The 20,317-nt window shown below is 43.7% G+C and overlaps 1 protein-coding gene across 4 annotated transcripts in view; it reads left to right on the top strand.

Moving 5' to 3' along the window:
• The first annotated feature begins 18,431 nt into the window (after positions 1-18,431).
• tmeff1a (transmembrane protein with EGF-like and two follistatin-like domains 1a) overlaps positions 18,432-20,317 on the top strand; it is a 13,679-nt gene continuing 11,793 nt past the window's right edge. Inside the window, exons 1-2 of one of the 4 annotated variants that reach the window (XM_056410562.1) lie at positions 19,273-19,533; positions 19,635-19,701. Coding sequence is in view for 3 of the 4 variants with exons in the window: in XM_056410561.1 (XP_056266536.1) it covers positions 19,563-19,701 (139 nt within the window). In the remaining variant the exon portion in view is untranslated. Of the gene's footprint in view, positions 19,702-20,317 lie in introns of all 4 variants that reach the window. The other 3 variants (XM_056410561.1, XM_056410559.1, XM_056410560.1) reach the window with 3 other exon arrangements.

Here is a 20,317-nt window from a genome sequence, read left to right as displayed (position 1 = left end):
CAGGCTTTCTCTGGAGGAGAGGCAGCGCCGTCCACGGAGGGTTGCTGTTTCTACTGCGGCCAGCGGGTCATCAACTCGCTTCATGCCGGAAAAGATCGTGCTCACCAGTCAAAAGGAGGCGCTGGTGAGCAAGTTTCCGCAGACTTCCCTCCTCGACCTGTTACTCAGGTAGACATTTGTATTAACAATCAGACCATTGACCAGGGTGTGTTAATAGACTCAGGGGCTGACGAAAGCCTTATAGACTGGGGCCTAGTCAAACAGCTAAAAATAAGAACTGTCCCGCTATCTCATCCTGTTAGTGCCAGTGCCTTAGACGGCCGCTTGTTGTTCACAGTTACCCATTGCACTGAGCCCATACGGATTACTATAAATAAGGACCATACCGAGAGCATGCAATTTCATATTTTTGAGTCGACTCAGCACCCGATTATTTTGGGGTTTCCTTGGCTGAAGATCCACAATCCTCACATAGACTGGCCTTCAGGGAAAGTTATAGACTGGGGAGAGGATTGTAAGGGCAGGTGTAAACTTTCGCAACCTGTTAATGCACCAACAGACTCTAGTAGGATCATTATAGATCACCCTGACTATCCTGATCTACACAAGGTACCTTCCTGTTACCATGATTTCAAGAAGCGTTTAATAAGTCTAAAGCCTTGTCGCTACTTCCTCACCGAGATTTTGACTGTCCCATTGATCTCTTATCTGGAGCCCCCATTCTCAAGTCGAGACTTTACTCGATTTCGAGACCTGAGAGAACAGCAATGGATGAATACATCTCCTCTTCACTCAAATCAGGGATTATCCGTCCTTCATCGTCTCCAGCCGGAGCGGAGTTGTTGTTTGTGGGAAAGAAAGACGGGTCTCTGAGACCTTGCATAGACTACAGTCCACTAAATGACATTACGGTGAAGAACCGCTATCCTCTGCCACTCATGTCATCTGCTTTTGAACTGCTTCAAACGGCCAAGATATTCACCAAGTTGGATTTAAGAAATGCATATCACTTGGTTAGAATAAAACAAGGGATGAGTGGAAGACTGGATTCAACACTCAGAATGGTCACTATGAGTACTTGGTAATGCCTTTTGGACTGTGCAATGCACCGCTGTTTTTCAAGCTTTTGTGAATGAGGTTTTGGGAATTCTTGAATATTTCAGTGTTTGTGTATCTGGATGACATACTGATTTTCTCCCCAGACGCTAAATCTCATGTTAACCATGTCCGCCAAGTTTTGCAGAAACTACTGGAGAATCAGCTATATGTCAAGGCAGAGAAGTGCGAGTTCCACACAGAAGAGGTGTCTTTCTTAGGATACATAGTCTCACCTAATCATATCCAAATGGATCCTGAAAGTCAGTGCAGTATCCCAGTGGCCCACACCAGACTCCAGGAAAAAGGTTCAGCAGTTCCTAGGATTTGCTAACTTCTATAGGAAGTTTATTAGGAATTTCAGTTCTGTTGCTGCTCCTCTGCATGTTCTGACTTCTCCTAAGGTTCCCTTCAAGTGGACCCCCCAGGCGGATCTTGCTTTCAAACTTCTCAGAGATAGATTCACATCAGCTCCCATACTCACCATTCCAGATCCCCAGCGCCAGTTTATGGTCGAGGTGGATGCTTCCAATGAGGGAATTGGAGGAGTACTGTCTCAACGTTCTGCAGAAGACAACAAGATGCATCCATGTGCTTACCTGTCGCGGAAGTTGACAACGGCAGAGCGGAATTATGACGGGAAACAAGGAATTGTTAGCTGTAAAAGCTGCCCTCGAGGAATGGAGACACTGGCTAGAGGGTGCAGAGCAACCGTTTTAGTCTGGACAGATCACAAGAATCTAGAATATATAAGAAAGGCTAAGCGTCTCAACTCCCGTCAGGCCAGGTGGACACTTTTCTTTAGTAGATTCAACTTCACACTCTCTTTTCGTCCCGGGTCTCAGAATCAAAAACCCGATGCTTTGTCTCGTCTTTACGATCCCGAACCACTTGCGGTAGAGCCCAAGACCATCCTTCCACTTAACCGGGTGATCGGAGCCTTTTCCTGGCAAGTGGAGTCAGACGTTAAAGAGGCAAATGTCATGAATCCAGCGCCTAGCGAGTGTCCCAACAATCTGCTGTTTGTTCCTGAGGCTCTTCACCCAAGGTCATCCACTGGGCTCACTCATCTGTGCTTTCGTGCCATCCGGGAGTAGCAAGAACAATGTTCAGGATTCAACAACGTTTCTGGTGGCCATCCATGAAGAAAATGTGGCCGAGTATGTAGCGGCTTGTCCGGTGTGCGTGTAATAAGACCTCATCTCAAGTTAAGATGGGCTTGCTCCAGCCGCTGCCGATTCCCCATCGTCCTTGGTCACACATTTCGATGGATTTTGTGACAGGATTTCCCTCATCCAGAGGCAAGACTACGGTTCTAACAGTGGTTGATCGATTTTCAAAGATGGCTCACTTCATCCCATTGACCAAGCTTCCTCTGCCAAAGTCACCGCAGAGGTCATGATGAATCACGTATTCAGGATCCATGGATTCCCTAATGACATTGTTTCCGACAGGGGTCCACAATTCATTTCCGCCTTCTGGAAAGAGTTTTGTCGACTCATAGGTGCCACCGTCAGCCTGTCATCAGGATATCACCCTCAGTCAAATGGACAGTCGGAGCGCCTGAACCAAGAACTAGAGACTACGCCGTTGTCTCGCCTCCCGAACCAGACCACCTGGGTGACCACCTCACATGGGTCGAGGTTGCCCACAATACCCTTCCCGGCGGCCACAGGTCTCTCTCCATTCCATTGTGTCAATGGTTTCCAGCCTCCACTTTTCCCTAACAACGAGGAAGAGGTGATGGTTCCATCGGCACATGCCATGATCAGACGTTGTCGCAGAGTTTGGGCTGGTGCTCGCCAGTCTCTTCTCCAGTTCAGCTCGGATGAAGGCTGTTGCGGACGTTCATCGCAGGGTCGCTCCCTCCTACAGTCCAGGCCAAAGGTTTGGCTCTCTACCAAAGACTTACCACTCCATGTCGCCTCAAAGAAACTGGCTCCGAGATTTGTGGGTCCGTTTCCAGTGTCCAGAGTCATCAACCCGGCGTGGGGACGCTTGCAACTCCCCCGGACCTTGAGAGTGCACCCAACGTTTCACGTTAGTAGAATCAAGCCGGTGTGTGAGAGCACACTTGTTCCGCCTCAAGCCCCTCCACCGCCCCAGTTCTTTGAAGGGGTGACGTTTACAAGGTCCGTAAGCTACTGGAGGTCCGTAATAGGGAGGGCAAGCAATTCCTGGTAGACTGGAAGGGTTACGGTCCTGAGGCTAGAAGCTGGATAGCTGCTTCATTTATCGAGACAAGACTCTTATCCACGACTTTTACAATCAGCCTGGGCCATCAGGAGTTGGCCCTAGAGGGGGTACTGTTGTGCACCGACAGATATGCTAGAGAGGTTCATGTCATTTATGTTCGCTTTCTCTCATTCCAGGCTTCCTGATTGTTTTCACCTGTCATCACACCTGTCTCCTATGCTCATCAGTGTCAGCCCCGCCCTGATTGGTCCCACCTGTGTCTTGTTACCATGTGCTTAAATTCCCTGTCTCCCAGTGTTCCTTGTCAGTTCGTCTGGTCTTTTGCCATGATCAGGTCGGGTTATGTTGTGCTCTTGAAAAGTTTCTGCATTTTGACTACGTGAGCGCGTTCATTTTGTTCACTGCAGAACCGAAAAATAAAGTACTTACAAATACTTTATCTCTGTCTCCGGTCGTGCAATTGGGTCCTACTTCCTAAGTGTCTGAGCTCGTAACAGAACGAACTGACCACATTATGGACCCAGCCGACCCAAGAACGCTTCACGCCGCTCTGTCGGTACAGGGCGTGACGATTTTTCATCACGAGGAAAAACTGGACAAAGTCAGCCGGAAATACAAGAGCTGAGAGGACGCCAGGCCGGGGTTCAGGAAGAATTATCTACACAGATGCAACAACTGGTTGCCCAAATGAATAATTTTTCACTCATCACCAGACTGCTCCTCCGGTGACGTCATCCACAGCTGAGAATTTGCCTGTCAATACTCCAGCTGACGACCCAGGTCAGGCTGTTTCCTCCCGTTACGGCTGGCTCTTCCGGAGAGATTTTCCGGAGACTCTTCAATTGCAGAGCCTTTCTGGTACAGTGTGATCTGCATTTTCAACACAACCCAGCAGCTTTTTATCTGAGCATGGTAAAGTGGCGTTTATTGTGTCTCATTTAACGGGAAGAGCTGCAGCCTGGGCTACTGCAGAATGGTCTAGAGACACCGAACTATGTTACTCATTGGCGATTTCATAGAGACTATGAGGCGCATTTTGACCACTCATCGCCTGCTACGGAGGCCAGCAGAAGACTGTTTCAAATACGTCAGCTCAACCGTCAGGTGGTTGATTATGCCATCGAGTTTCGTACAGCAGCAGCGGACAGCGGATGGAATGTTCCGCTCTTCGTGGCGCCTTCATGACAGGACTTCCGGAACCGATAAAGGACCAGCTGGCTCCACTGGAGACACCCCGGGATCTGGAATCCCTCATCGCTGTGGCCATCCGGATCGATAACCGTCTTCGCGAAAGAGAGAGGGAGCGTCGACGCAACCGAGATGTTATTCCCAGCTTCCAGAATTCGCCTCGGAGGGTCGCGCCGCCAGCGGAGGATTTCCAGCTCATGTTACCGGACCATCAGAGGACTACACTTCCGAATGACTCCGGTGAACCCATGCAGCTTGGAAGAACCAGGCTTTCTCTGGAGGAGAGGCAGCGCCGTCCACGGAGGGTTGCTGTTTCTACTGCGGCCAGCCGGGTCATCAACTCGCTTCATGCCGGGAAAGATCGTGCTCACCAGTCAAAAGGAGGGCGCTGGTGAGCAAGTTTTCCGCAGACTTCCCTCCTCGACCTGTTACTCAGGTAGACATTTGTATTAACAATCAGACCATTGACCAGGGTGTGTTAATAGACTCAGGGGCTGACGAAAGCCTTATAGACTGGGGCCTAGTCAAACAGCTAAAGGTAAGAACTGTCCCGCTATCTCATCCTGTTAGTGCCAGTGCCTTAGACGGCCGCTTGTTGTTCACAGTTACCCATTGCACTGAGCCCATACGGATTACTATAAATAAGGACCATACCGAGAGCATGCAATTTCATATTTTTGAGTCGACTCAGCACCCGATTATTTTGGGGTTTCCTTGGCTGAAGATCCACAATCCTCACATAGACTGGCCTTCAGGAAAGTTATAGACTGGGGAGAGGATTGTAAGGGCAGGTGTAAACTGCAACCTGTTAATGCACCAACAGACTCTAGTAGGATCATTATAGATCACCCTGACTATCCTGATCTACACAAGGTACCTTCCTGTTACCATGATTTAAAAGAAGCGTTTAACAAGTCTAAAGCCTTGTCGCTACCTCCTCACCGAGATTTTGACTGTCCCATTGATCTCTTACCGAGCCCCCATTCCCAAGGGAGACTTTACTCGATTTCGAGACCTGAGAGAACAGCAATGGATGAATACATCTCCTCTTCACTCAAATCAGGGATTATCCGTCCTTCATCGTCTCCAGCCGGAGCGGATTCTTTGTGGGAAAGAAAGACGGGTCTCTGAGACCTTGCATAGACTACAGTCCACTAAATGACATTACGGTGAAGAACCGCTATCCTCTGCCACTCATGTCATCTGCTTTTGAACTGCTTCAACGGCCAAGATATTCACCAAGTTGGATTTAAGAAATGCATATCACTTGGTTAGAATAAAACAAGGGATGAGTGGAAGACTGGATTCAACACTCAGAATGGTCACTATGAGTACTTGGTAATGCCTTTTGACTGTGCAATGCACCGCTGTTTTTCAAGCTTTTGTGAATGAGGTTTTATGGAATTCTTGAATATTTCAGTGTTTGTGTATCTGGATGACATACTGATTTTCTCCCCAGACGCTAAATCTCATGTTAACCATGTCCGCCAAGTTTTGCAGAAACTACTGGAGAATCAGCTATATGTCAAGGCAGAGAAGTGCGAGTTCCACACAGAAGAGGTGTCTTTCTTAGGATACATAGTCTCACCTAATCATATCCAAATGGATCCTCGAAAGTCAGTGCAGTATCCCAGTGGCCCACACCAGACTCCAGGAAAAGGTTCAGCAGTTCCTAGGATTTGCTAACTTCTATAGGAAGTTTATTAGGAATTTCAGTTCTGTTGCTGCTCCTCTGCATGTTCTGACTTCTCCTAAGGTTCCCTTCAAGTGGACCCCCCAGGCGGATCTTGCTTTCAAACTTCTCAGAGATAGATTCACATCAGCTCCCATACTCACCATTCCAGATCCCCAGCGCCAGTTTATGGTCGAGGTGGATGCTTCCAATGAGGGAATTGGAGGAGTACTGTCTCAACGTTCTGCAGAAGACAACAAGATGCATCCATGTGCTTACCTGTCGCGGAAGTTGACAACGGCAGAGCGGAATTATGACGTGGGAAACAAGGAATTGTTAGCTGTAAAAGCTGCCCTCGAGGAATGGAGACACTGGCTAGAGAGTGCAGAGCAACCGTTTTAGTCTGGACAGATCACAAGAATCTAGAATATATAAGAAAGGCTAAGCGTCTCAACTCCCGTCAGGCCAGGTGGACACTTTTCTTTAGTAGATTCAACTTCACACTCTCTTTTCGCCCCGGTCTCAGAATCAAAAACCCGATGCTTTGTCTCGTCTTTACGATCCCGAACCACTTGCGGTAGAGCCCAAGACCATCCTTCCACTTAACCGGGTGATCGGAGCCTTTTCCTGGCAAGTGGAGTCAGACGTTAAAGAGGCAAATGTCATGAATCCAGCGCCTAGCGAGTGTCCCAACAATCTGCTGTTTGTTCCTGAGGCTCTTCACTCCAAGGTCATCCACTGGGCTCACTCATCTGTGCTTTCGTGCCATCCGGAGTAGCAAGAACAATGTTCAGGATTCAACAACGTTTCTGGTGGCCATCCATGAAGAAAAATGTGGCGGAGTATGTAGCGGCTTGTCCGGTGTGTGCGTGTAATAAGACCTCATCTCAAGTTAAGATGGGCTTGCTCCAGCCGCTGCCGATTCCTCATCGTCCTTGGTCACACATTTCGATGGATTTTGTGACAGGATTTCCCTCATCCAGAGGCAAGACTACGGTTCTAACAGTGGTTGATCGATTTTCAAAGATGGCTCACTTCATCCCATTGACCAAGCTTCCGTCTGCCAAAGTCACCGCAGAGGTCATGATGAATCACGTATTCAGGATCCATGGATTCCCTAATGACATTGTTTCCGACAGGGGTCCACAATTCATTTCCGCCTTCTGGAAAGAGTTTTGTCGACTCATAGGTGCCACCGTCAGCCTGTCATCAGGATATCACCCTCAGTCAAATGGACAGTCGGAGCGTCTGAACCAAGAACTAGAGACTACGCTACGTTGTCTCGCCTCCCGAACCAGACCACCTGGGTGACCACCTCACATGGGTCGAGGTTGCCCACAATACCCTTCCTACGGCGGCCACAGGTCTCTCTCCATTCCATTGTGTCAATGGTTTCCAGCCTCCACTTTTCCCTAACAACGAGGAAGAGGTGATGGTTCCATCGGCACATGCCATGATCAGACGTTGTCGCAGAGTTTGGGCTGGTGCTCGCCAGTCTCTTCTCCAGTTCAGCTCGGATGAAGGCTGTTGCGGACGTTCATCGCAGGGTCGCTCCCTCCTACAGTCCAGGCCAAAAGGTTTGGCTCTCTACCAAAGACTTACCACTCCATGTCGCCTCAAAGAAACTGGCTCCGAGATTTGTGGGTCCGTTTCCAGTGTCCAGAGTCATCAACCCGGCGTCGTTACGCTTGCAACTCCCCAGGACCTTGAGAGTGCACCCAACGTTTCACGTTAGTAGAATCAAGCCGGTGTGTGAGAGCACACTTGTTCCGGCCTCCAAGGCCCCTCCACCGCCCCAGTTCTTTGAAGGGGTGACGTTTACAAGGTCCGTAAGCTACTGGAGGTCCGTAATAGGGAGGGCAAGCTATTCCTGGTAGACTGGAAGGGTTACGGTCCTGAGGCTAGAAGCTGGATAGCTGCTTCATTTATCGAGACAAGACTCTTATCCACGACTTTTACAATCAGCCTGGGCCATCAGGAGTTGGCCCTAGAGGGGGGGGTACTGTTGTGCACCGACAGATATGCTAGAGAGGTTCATGTCATTTATGTTCGCTTTCTCTCATTCCAGGCTTCCTGATTGTTTTCACCTGTCATCACACCTGTCTCCTATGCTCATCAGTGTCAGCCCCCCCTGATTGGTCCCACCTGTGTCTTGTTACCATGTGCTTAAATTCCCCTGTCTCCCAGTGTTCCTTGTCAGTTCGTCTGGTCTTTTGCCATGATCAGGTCGGGTTATGTTGTGCTCTTGAAAAGTTTTTGATCCCTCACTACGTGAGCGCTTTCATTTTGTTCACTGCAGAACCGAAAAATAAAGTACTTACAAATACTTTATCTCTGTCTCCCGGGTCGTGCAATTGGGTCCTACTTCCTAAGTGTCTGAGCTCGTAACATGACATCTATTGTTCATCTGGTCACATGACATCTATTGTTCATCTGGTCACATGACATCTATTGTTCATCTGGTCACATGACATCTATTGTTCATCTGGTCACATGACATCTATTGTTCATCTGGTCACATGACATCTATTGTTCATCTAGTCACATGACATCTATTGTTCATCTGGTCACATCTATTGTTCATCTGGTCACATGACATCTATTGTTCATCTGGTCACATGACATCTATTGTTCATCTGGTCACATGACATCTATTGTTCACCTGGTCACATGACATCTATTGTTCATCTGGTCACATGACATCTATTGTTCATCTGGTCACATGACATCTATTGTTCATCTAGTAACATGACATCTATTGTTCATCTGGTCACATGACATCTATTGTTCATCTGGTTACATGACATCTATTGTTCATCTGGTCACATGACATCTATTGTTCATCTGGTCATATGACATCTATTGTTCATCTGGTCACATGACATATATTGTTCATCTGGTCACATGACATCTATTGTTCATCTAGTCACATTACATCTATTGTTCACCTGGTCACATGACATCTATTGTTCATCTGGTCACATGACATCTATTGTTCATCTAGTCACATGACATCTATTGTTCATCTGGTCACATGACATCTATTGTTCATCTGGTCACATGACATCTATTGTTCATCTAGTAACATGACATCTATTGTTCATCTGGTCACATGACATCTATTGTTCATCTGGTCATCTAGTAACATGACATCTATTGTTCATCTGGTCACATGACATCTATTGTTCATCTGGTCACATCTATTGTTCATCTGGTCACATGACATCTATTGTTCATCTGGTCACATGACATCTATTGTTCATCTGGTCACATGACATCTATTGTTCATCTGGTCACATGACATCTATTGTTCATCTGGTCACATGACATCTATTGTTCATCTGGTCACATGACATCTATTGTTCATCTGGTCACATGACATCTATTGTTCATCTGGTCACATGACATCTATTGTTCATCTGGTCACATGACATCTATTGTTCATCTGGTCGACATCTATTGTTCATCTGGTCACATCCATCTATTGTTCACCTGGTCACATGACATCTATTGTTCATCTGGTCACATGACATCTATTGTTCATCTGGTCACATCTATTGTTCATCTGGTCACATGACATCTATTGTTCATCTGGTCACATGACATCTATTGTTCATCTGGTCACATGACATCTATTGTTCATCTCATCTATTGTTCATCTAGTCACATGACATCTATTGTTCATCTGGTCACATGACATCTATTGTTCATCTGGTCTCATGACATCTATTGTTCATCTGGTCACATCTATTGTTCATCTGGTCACGATACACACACATGTAACCATGTGTGTGTATCGTGTGTACATCATCAAACACAACACACCCTCCAGCTGGGACCTTTCATGTGTGTTTTCACAGTAACATCAACAGCAGGAGGATTCTCCTTCAAACACACGACTCTAAATAAGCGATGTGAGCCTGAACTCGTTGTTCCTGCGTTGTTGTTTCTTCCTGGAGAAGAAACGGGAACTCCCAGAAGCTCCTGGATCAGGACTTAGCAGGTCAGCAGACCCACTAGGACAACACGGTCTGTGTTCACTGTGACGCCCTCTGAGCGTGGGCCAGGAAACAGAGTACTACCACGTACTACCACGTACTACCAAGTACTACCACGTACCACCACGTACTACCACGTACTACCACATACTACCATGTACTACCAAGTACAACAAGTACAACAAGTAAAACCAAGTAAAACCAAGTACAAACAAGTACAACAAGTACAACCAAGTACAAACAAGTACAACAAGCAGGCACGTGCACAGATAGAGCCCTCGTGGTGCTCAAGCACCAGCCCTTTTGCCCTGGATGAGTAAAGGGCCTTTTCTGCTGGAGCCCCTTTTTTTTCATTCATCAGCATTTAAGAATAAAAATGTCTCTCTATCATCAAGTCCCCCCAAATGTGTTTTAATATTCGACGGGGCATTTATTTGAGTTCTTGTGAGAATTTCGCCCCGACATGCTTGTATGTGGTATCTTTGTTTTGTTTCAGTAGATCAATCTTGTATGAGCATTGCAGAGGCTGAAAAGAGTAAACGCAAGAAAAAACAACACTTGTAATAACTAACCCAGAGTGATGTCATGCCGGGAAATATCAGACTGAGGCTTTATAACATTTTGCCGATGGGTGCCCTTTTTTTTGGTTTGAGCACCTGCCCCCCAAAATGTCTGTGCACGTGCCTGACATCAAGTACAACCAAGTACTACCAAGTAAAACCAAGTACAAACAAGTACAAACAATGACAACAAGTACAACCAAGTACTACCAAGTAAAACCAAGTACAAACAAGTACAAACAAGTACAACAAGTACAACCAAGTACTACCAAGTAAAACCAAGTACTACCATGTACAAACAAGTACAACCAAGTACAACCATGTACAAACAAGTACAACCAAGTACTACCAAGTAAAACCAAGTACAACCAAGTACTACCAAGTAAAACCAAGTCAACAAGTACAACAAAGTACTACCAAGTAATACCAAGTAATACCAAGTAAAACCAAGTACTCCCAAGTACTACCAAGTACTACCACATACAACCACGTACAACCAAGTACTACCAAGTACAACCTGTAGTACTGTAGCACACGCACTCTATAAGAAGGGACAGAGCAGACTCTTCCTGTGAGGAGGCTGAGGTCCTGAAGACCTTCTTTAACTCTGTGGTGGCATCTGCCATCTTTGATGGAGTGGTCTTCTGGAGCAGCAGCATGGCAGCGGCTGACAGGAAGAGGCTGAAGAAGGCCAGCAGCGTGCTGGGTGTCCTGTGGACACTGTGGAGGTGGTGGGGGATGGGAGGATGATGGCAAAGCTCTCGTCCCTGATGAACCACACCTCACACCCCATGCAGGACGCTCTGCAGCTCTGCTCCTTCAGCTCTTCGCTGGCTCCTCCCCGTGTCTGAGGGGAGGAGCCTCAAGTCCTTCAGCTGCTGTCAGGCTGCACAACACACTGCAGCAGATCCTGGAGATGCTGGCAAACTCAACACTTTACTCAGCACTTTACTTTGTTTTCCCCTTCTATATTTAGTATTAGTATTTGTTTTTTGTTTTTTAGTACTTAGTTTTGTGTTTTATAATTATTTTTATTAATGCTCTGATGTGCACCGCTGCTGTGATTTTTGAAATTTCCCCACTGTGGGACGAATAAAGGTATATCATATCATAGTAAAGACCCCATGAAGACTACCAGATGGTCCTCTAACCCTAACCCTAACCCAGGATGGAGGCCCAGGAGGTATCTGTCCTTAGACCAGGAGGTATCTGTCCTTAGACCAGGAGGTATCTGTCCTTAGACCAGGAGGTATCTGTCCTTAGACCAGGAGGTATGTCTTTAGACCAGGAGGTATCTGTCTTTAGACCAGGAGGTATCTGTCCTTAGACCAGGAGGTATCTGTCTTTAGACCAGGAGGTATCTGTCCTTAGACCAGGAGGTATCTGTCTTTAGACCAGGAGGTATCTGTCCTTAGACCAGGAGGTATCTGTCCTTAGACCAGGAGGTATCTGTCTTTAGACCAGGAGGTATCTGTCTTTAGACCAGGAGGTATCTGTCCTTAGACCAGGAGGTATCTGTCCTTAGACCAGGAGTTTAGACCAGGAGGTATCTGTCAGACCAGGAGGTATCTGTCTTTAGACCAGGAGGTATCTGTCTTTAGACCAGGAGGTATCTGTCCTTAGACCAGGAGGAGACCAGGAGGTATCTGTCCTTAGACCAGGAGGTATCTGTCCTTAGACCAGGAGGTATCTGTCTTTAGACCAGGAGGTATCTGTCCTTAGACCAGGAGGTATCTGTCTTTAGACCAGGAGGTATCTGTCTTTAGACCAGGAGGTATCTGTCTTTAGACCAGGAGGTATCTGTCCTTAGACCAGGAGGTATCTGTCCTTAGACCAGGAGGTATCTGTCTTTAGACCAGGAGGTATCTGTCCTTAGACCAGGTATCTGTCTTTAGACCAGGAGGTATCTGTCCTTAGACCAGGAGGTATCTGTCTTTAGACCAGGAGGTATCTGTCCTTAGACCAGGAGGTATCTGTCCTTAGACCAGGAGGTATCTGTCTTCAGACCAGGAGGTATCTGTCTTTAGACCAGGAGGTATCTGTCCTTAGACCAGGATGTATCTGTCTTTAGACCAGGAGGTATCTGTCCTTAGACCAGGAGGTATCTGTCCTTAGACCAGGAGGTATCTGTCTTTAGACCAGGAGGTATCTGTCCTTAGACCAGGAGGTATCTGTCCTTAGACCAGGAGGTATCTGTCCTTAGACCAGGAGGTATCTGTCTTTAGACCAGGAGGTATCTGTCCTTAGACCAGGAGGTATCTGTCTTTAGACCAGGAGGTATCTGTCTTTAGACCAGGAGGTATCTGTCCTTAGACCAGGAGGTCCTAGACCAGGAGGTATCTGTCTTTAGACCAGGAGGTATCTGTCCTTAGACCAGGAGGTATCTGTCCTTAGACCAGGAGGTATCTGTCTTTAGACCAGGAGGTATCTGTCTTTAGACCAGGAGGTATCTGTCCTTAGACCAGGAGGTATCTGTCTTTAGACCAGGAGGTATCTGTCTTTAGACCAGGAGGTATCTGTCTTTGTCCACTTATTTGTCCACTAGGGGGCAAACTGTTACCACAAACTACAAAGACATCTAATAATATGACTCCAGCACTATTTATAATTTGAATCGTATTAATAGTATTATTAGTATTACAACTATTAATACAATTAGAGGTATTTATACACTTACGCTTAATCTCAGAGACGACATATGTACTTTAGATTCCACATAAAGAAGATGTGATGTATTAGTACATCAGCTGAGTGTTTATACGTCTCAGTACTTCTCCTGGTACTTTGTTGTACTTGTACACGATATGTTTACTGTGTGATATTATGTTGAGGGAACCAGACTAATGAGGACCAGGTCCTTCTCGAAACCTCTTACTGCAGCAGGGTCTGTCCTGACACATGAGGACCTATATGGACCCATTAGGGCCTATAAGGACACATGGTCAGGACACATGGGGACCAGTGAGGGTGGGTCAGTGCCTTCCTCAGGGGCATCCCCAGAGGGTAGGCCATCCTGTGTGAGGTTTTAAAGTATTTGGTGTCAGTGTAGAAGTCTATGCTTTATGTGTTAAAGGGCCCATATTATGCCCATTTTTCCACAAGTTGATATGGTTCCTTGGGGTCTTAATGAAATGTTTGTAACATATTTTGGTCAAAATACCACAAGAATCATTTCAAACAGCACCCTTTTTACCCTGTCAAAAACACCTCCCCACAGATGAACCTGTTTTGAGTGCCTGTTCCTTTAAATGCTAATGAGCCAGCTCCCCCCTCCTCCACGAGATGCGCTCGCCTAGCTGCTGCCTGCCTACTGCAGATGAAGATAGCGTCCTGGCTGCAACCATCTCGTTCTGAACCAGAGACCCTGAACAAGAAGAGGCTCCCGAACAGTTGGAGAAGTTAGGGCTCAACAGGACGTTTCTGAATGGCACTTCTACATTTTGTTTGTTTGTCCATTGGCTCAGGTCTCACAGTCTTGTGAGCGGTTTTGAGAGCATCGTGCTGCTAGAGATTTGAGTCCGTGAATAGTTTGTGCATGTATGAGTCGCAAATACAGTGTGTTTATGTAAGTTACTGTTTGTGAAAGTGTTTGTGTAAATGCAAGTAACGGGAACGCCATGAAGATATAAATGCTCCATGAGTTCCATCTGTAAACTAAAGTGTTCCCTGACAACAGTAAGTGACCAAGCAGGGGCGGGGCTAACGTTTCTACCTCCATTAATTAGCGTTTAAACCTTGTTTACTTATTAAATCGTTGTATTTGATGACTTATGACTTTTTTGTAATATGAACACAACGTTCAAATAAACCTTTACCTGCAAAGTTGTGGTGGGGGGCGGTCCAAGGCCATGGAGCCAGACTCCCTACATGGGCGTGCTTCAAAATCTACGTAAACGTTGGTGGTGATCCCATTGGACGCACTCAAGCATCTCGTTTCTGACATAGAGGAACCACAACAAGCCGCGGGAGTTTTTTTTCCAAGCGTTTTTGTGTTGGGAGACATGCCAGATACCCACATTAACGTATTGGAGGACTATAAAAGTGGAATTTTCATAATATGTCCCCTTTAAAGCTGCATTCTCTCTCCTGACCACCAGGGGGCGACTCCTATGATTCATGTGTTGAAGCCGCATTCTCTCTCCTGACCACCAGGGGGACTGCAGTCAAGCCAGCCCGCACGATTTTTTTCAGTACACGTATATACCAGACATTACGGTACGAGCGTGTGAAAGCTGTCTTCAAAATAAGAGCGAACTTCCGGTGAACGTGATATGACGAAACACGCCTTTAAATACAGATATAGTGATAGATTAAACTAAATGAAGAGATGAAAAATCATGAATGGTATTAATGATATACACATTAAATGAAATAAAGTAATTATTCCAATATTGGGATATTCTGATTTAGAATTTCAAAATAAAAGCTAAAGAAAATCACATTCATGTGCAAATGGGTGTCTAATTTCAGAATAGATTTAGAACACAATGGTGCGTAGTTACAAAATACTTTCACTTCTGATTCATGGTAGAGTACCTCAAGGTGTCATCCAGAGATAATCAAGACATTCTGACGTTTGATTTCTAAATGAAAGCACTTCATAAAGAAAATAATAGTAATATATTTCCAATATTTGATATTTTTGAAGCAAATCTGTAAGTTTCTTGATAAAATTACACTGCGTCTTGTTAATGGTGACCTCTGCTAGGCCCATGAATATTTTCATGAGATATTACTGTAGATTTTGAATGAATTCAATTCAGTTAGAGAGAAACAAATATTATTAATATTATGACTATTTGGATTTTATTTTAAGCAAATCTGAAATTTCTTGAAAAAAGGTACAATGCAGTCTTGTTAGTGGTGACCTCTGCTAGGCCCATGAAGATTTTCATGAGATATTACTGTGTAGATTTTGAATGAATTCAATTCAAAGTTAGAGAGAAATAAATATTATTCATATTATGGCAATATTTGGATTTTATTTTAAGCAAATCTGAAACTTTCTTGAAAAAAGGTACACTGCAGTCTTGTCAAATCTGAAACTTTCTTGAAAAAAGGTACACTGCAGTCTTGTTAAGGGTGACCTCAGCTAGGTCCATGATTATTTTCATGAGATATTACTGTGTAGATTCATAGAAGGACTTTCCATATTTGTTTTCCAAAATATTTTATTTTGGGAATTAAAGGCACAAACTGCAGCTCCAGCTGCTTGCCCTGGCTCTCTTCAGGCCTTCATTGTCCATGTTGAGGCATTATTCGTGGTACCAATTAATGCATCCGTCACATTGGATCTAGAAAATTCAAGAAAGTTTCAGATTTGCTTAAAATAAAATCCAAATATTGCCATAATATTCATAATATTTATTTTTTGCTAACTTTAAATTGAATTTATTCGAAATCCACACAGTAATATCTCATGAAAATAATCATGGACCTAGCTGAGGTCACCATTAACAAGACTGCATTGTAACTTCTTTCAAGAAAGTTACAGATTTGCTTAAAATAAAATCCAAATATTGCCATAATATTAATAATATTTATTTCTCGCTAACTTTGAATTGAATTCATTCCAAGTCTACACAGTAATATCTCATGAAAATATTCATGGGCCTAGCAGAGGTCACCACTAACAAGACTGCATTGTAACTTTCTTCAAGAAAGTTTCAGATTTGCTTAAAATAAAATCCAAATATTAATAATATTAATAATATTTATTTCTCGCTAACTTTGAATTGAATTCATTCAAAATCTACACAGTAATATCTCATGAGAATAATCATGGACCTAGCAGAGGTCACCCTTAACAAGACTGCAGTGTACCTTTTTTCAAGAAAGTTTCAGATTTGCTTAAAATAAAATCCAAATATTGCCATAATATTAATAATATTTATTTTTTGCTAACTTTAAATTGAATTTATTCGAAATCCACACAGTAATATCTCATCAAAATATTCATGGGCCTAGCAGAGGTCACCAATAACAAGACTGCAGTGTAACTTCTTTCAAGAAAGTTACAGATTTGCTTAAAATAAAATCCAAATATTGCCATAATATTCATAATATTTATTTCTCGCTAACTTTAAAGTGAATTTATTCAAGATCTACACAGTAATATCTCATGAAAATATTCATGGGCCTAGCAGAGGTCACCACTAACAAGACTGCATTGTAACTTTCTTCAAGAAAGTTTCAGATTTGCTTAAAATAAAATCCAAATATTAATAATATTAATAATATTTATTTCTCGCTAACTTTGAATTGAATTCATTCAAAATCTACACAGTAATATCTCATGAGAATAATCATGGACCTAGCAGAGGTCACCCTTAACAAGACTGCATTGTACCTTTTTTCAAGAAAGTTTCAGATTTGCTTAAAATAAAATCCAAATATTGCCATAATATTAATAATATTTATTTTTTGCTAACTTTAAATTGAATTTATTCGAAATCCACACAGTAATATCTCATGAAAATATTCATGGCCCTAGCAGAGGTCACCAATAACAAGACTGCAGTGTAACTTTTTTCAAGAAAGTTACAGATTTGCTTAAAATAAAATCCAAATATTGCCATAATATTCATAATATTTATTTCTCGCTAACTTTAAAGTGAATTTATTCAAGATCTACACAGTAATATCTCATGAAAATATTCATGGGCCTAGCAGAGGTCACCAATAACAAGACTGCAGTGTAAAATTTGTCAAGAAAGTTACAGATTTGCTTAAAATAAAATCCAAATATTGCCATAATATTAATAATATTTATTTTTTGCTAACTTTAAATTGAATTCATTCAAAATCTACACAGTAATATCTCATGAAAATATTCATGGACCTAGCAGAGGTCACCCTTAACAAGACAGCAGTGTACCTTTTTTCAAGAAAGTTTCAGATTTGCTTAAAATAAAATCCAAATATTGCCATAATATTAATAATATTTATTTCTCGCTAACTTTAAACTGAATTTATTCAAAATCTACACAGTAATATCTCATGAAAATATTCATGGACCTAGCTGAGGTCACCCTTAACAAGACTGCAGTGTACCTTTTTTCAAGAAAGTTTCAGATTTGCTTAAAATAAAATCCAAATATTGCCATAATATGAATAATATTTATTTCTCTCTAACTTTGAATTGAATTCATTCAAAATCTACACAGTAATATCTCATGAAAATATTCATGGGCCTAGCAGAGGTCACCACTAACAAGACTGCATTGTACCTTTTTTCAAGAAAGTTTCAGATTTGCTTAAAATAAAATCCAAATAGTCATAATATTAATAATATTTGTTTCTCGCTAACTTTGAATTGAATTCATTCAAAATCTACACAGTAATATCTCATGAGAATAATCATGGACCTAGCAGAGGTCACCCTTAACAAGACTGCAGTGTACCTTTTTCAAGAAAGTTTCAGATTTGCTTAAAATAAAATCCAAATATTGCCATAATATGAATAATATTTATTTCTCTCTAACTTTGAATTGAATTCATTCAAAATCTACACAGTAATATCTCATGAAAATCTTCATGGGCCTAGCAGAGGTCACCACTAACAAGACTGCATTGTACCTTTTTTCAAGAAATTTCAGATTTGCTTAAAATAAAATCCAAATAGTCATAATATTAATAATATTTGTTTCTCGCTAACTTTGAATTGAATTCATTCAAAATCTACAGTAATATCTCATGAAAATATTCATGGGCCTAGCAGAGGTCACCATTAACAAGACCGCAGTGTAATTTTTATCAAGAAACTTACAGATTTGCTTCAAAGAAATATCAAATATTGGAAATATATTACTATTATTTTCTTTATGAAGTGCTTTCATTTAGAAATCAAACGTCAGAATGTCTTGATTATCTCTGGATGACACCTTGAGGTACTCTACCATGAATCAGAAGTGAAAGTATTTTGTAACTACGCACCATTGTGTTCTAAATCTATTCTGAAATTAGACACCCATTTGCACATGAATGTGATTTTCTTTAGCTTTTATTTTGAAATTCTAAATCAGAATATCCCAATATTGGAATAATTACTTTATTTCATTTAATGTGTTCATCATTAATACCATTCATGATTTTTCATCTCTTCATTTAGTTTAATCTATCACTATATCTGTATTTAAAGGCGTGTTTCGTCATATCACGTTCACCGGAAGTTCGCTCTTATTTTGAAGACAGCTTTCACACGCTCGTACCGTAATGTCTGGTATATACGTGTACTGAAAAAAATCGTGCGGGCTGGCTTGACTGTTTTTCGAAGTGGCGGCTGGCTTGACTGCAGTCCAGGGGGCGACTCCTCTGGTTGTATAGAAGTCTATGCTTCATGTGTTAAAGCTGACCATCATGTGATGGTGATGATGATGATGGTGGTGATGATGATGATGATGATGATGATGAAGATATTTCTGCTGCAGCGCCTTTAAAACACGTTATTTCTGCATTCCGCGGCGTTTGCGGTTTTTTCTGTGCTTCAGGTGTGCGTGCGCGCGTGCGTTAGGGGCGTGGAGGTGAAAAGGGGGCGCGTTGCCCCCCCCCCCCCCCCCACGTGACCAGCCTGTCTGTGCTCCCCGGTCCGGATCTCTTTGTTGTGGAGCTCGTTGCTCTCTTACGCACCGACGGAGCCGGAGAAGCGTCGCCTCGTCCCGCAGCCGAAGCCCCGAGACCCGGAGGGAGGACGCGGAGGACCGGGGACCAGCACGCGGAGGAAGGACGCATGGCGGCGCCTCCTCTTCCCGGGGATTCCTGAGAGAGGAGCACATTCCTCCATCTGCACCGCCTGCTTGGTGATCGCCTCCAGCACCGGGAGGAGGTGTGTGGGGGGGGGTCTTCATCAGCACCATGGTGTCGGGCCCTGATGGGGGTCCCGCGGCCCAGGTCCTGATCCTGGTCTCCGCCTGCCTGCTGCTCCAGCTGCCGGAGGCGCGTGCGTCGTACCCCCAGAGCGGAGAGTGCAAAGGCAAAGGGAAGGACTGCACAGGTACATGGTCATATATATATATATATATATACATATATATAGATGTATATATATGTGTATATATACATCTATATAGATGTATATATATACAGTATGTAAGAGAAGGAGAGAGTCTTGAATCGGACTCCATTTGCTCTTGATTCAGCCTCGACCCTGACTTGACTGGACCTGGTCTTGGACTTGACTGGACCTGGTCTAGGACTTGACTGGACCTGGTCTAGGACTTGACTGGACCTGGTCTTGGACTTGACTGGACCTGGTCTAGGACTTGACTGGACCTGGTCTTGGACTTGACTGGACCTGGTCTAGGACTTGACTGGACCTGGTCTAGGACTTGACTGGACCTGGTCTAGGACTTGACAGCAACACACATGTCTTCTACTTTATTGATCTATCTTTGAGAGCGTTGACCTCTGACCCGTCGTTGCTGTGCTCAAAGTGAAGGTTCCCATCTTTAAAGACACAGAACATCTTTAAAGACACAGAACATCTTCAAAGACACAGAACATCTTTAAAGACACAGAACATCTTTAAAGACACGGAACATCTTCAAAGACACAGAACATCCCAGAAGGTTCAGAACAAGAGTTTTAAAATGTTCGTTTTTTAAGCCAAA

Source organism: Pseudoliparis swirei, unplaced genomic scaffold (genome assembly GCF_029220125.1).
Source record: "Pseudoliparis swirei isolate HS2019 ecotype Mariana Trench unplaced genomic scaffold, NWPU_hadal_v1 hadal_25, whole genome shotgun sequence".
Classification (NCBI taxonomy): Eukaryota; Metazoa; Chordata; class Actinopteri; order Perciformes; family Liparidae; genus Pseudoliparis; species Pseudoliparis swirei.
Note: the sequence above shows the minus strand (reverse complement) of the source record. Positions and strands in the feature narration are given on the sequence as shown.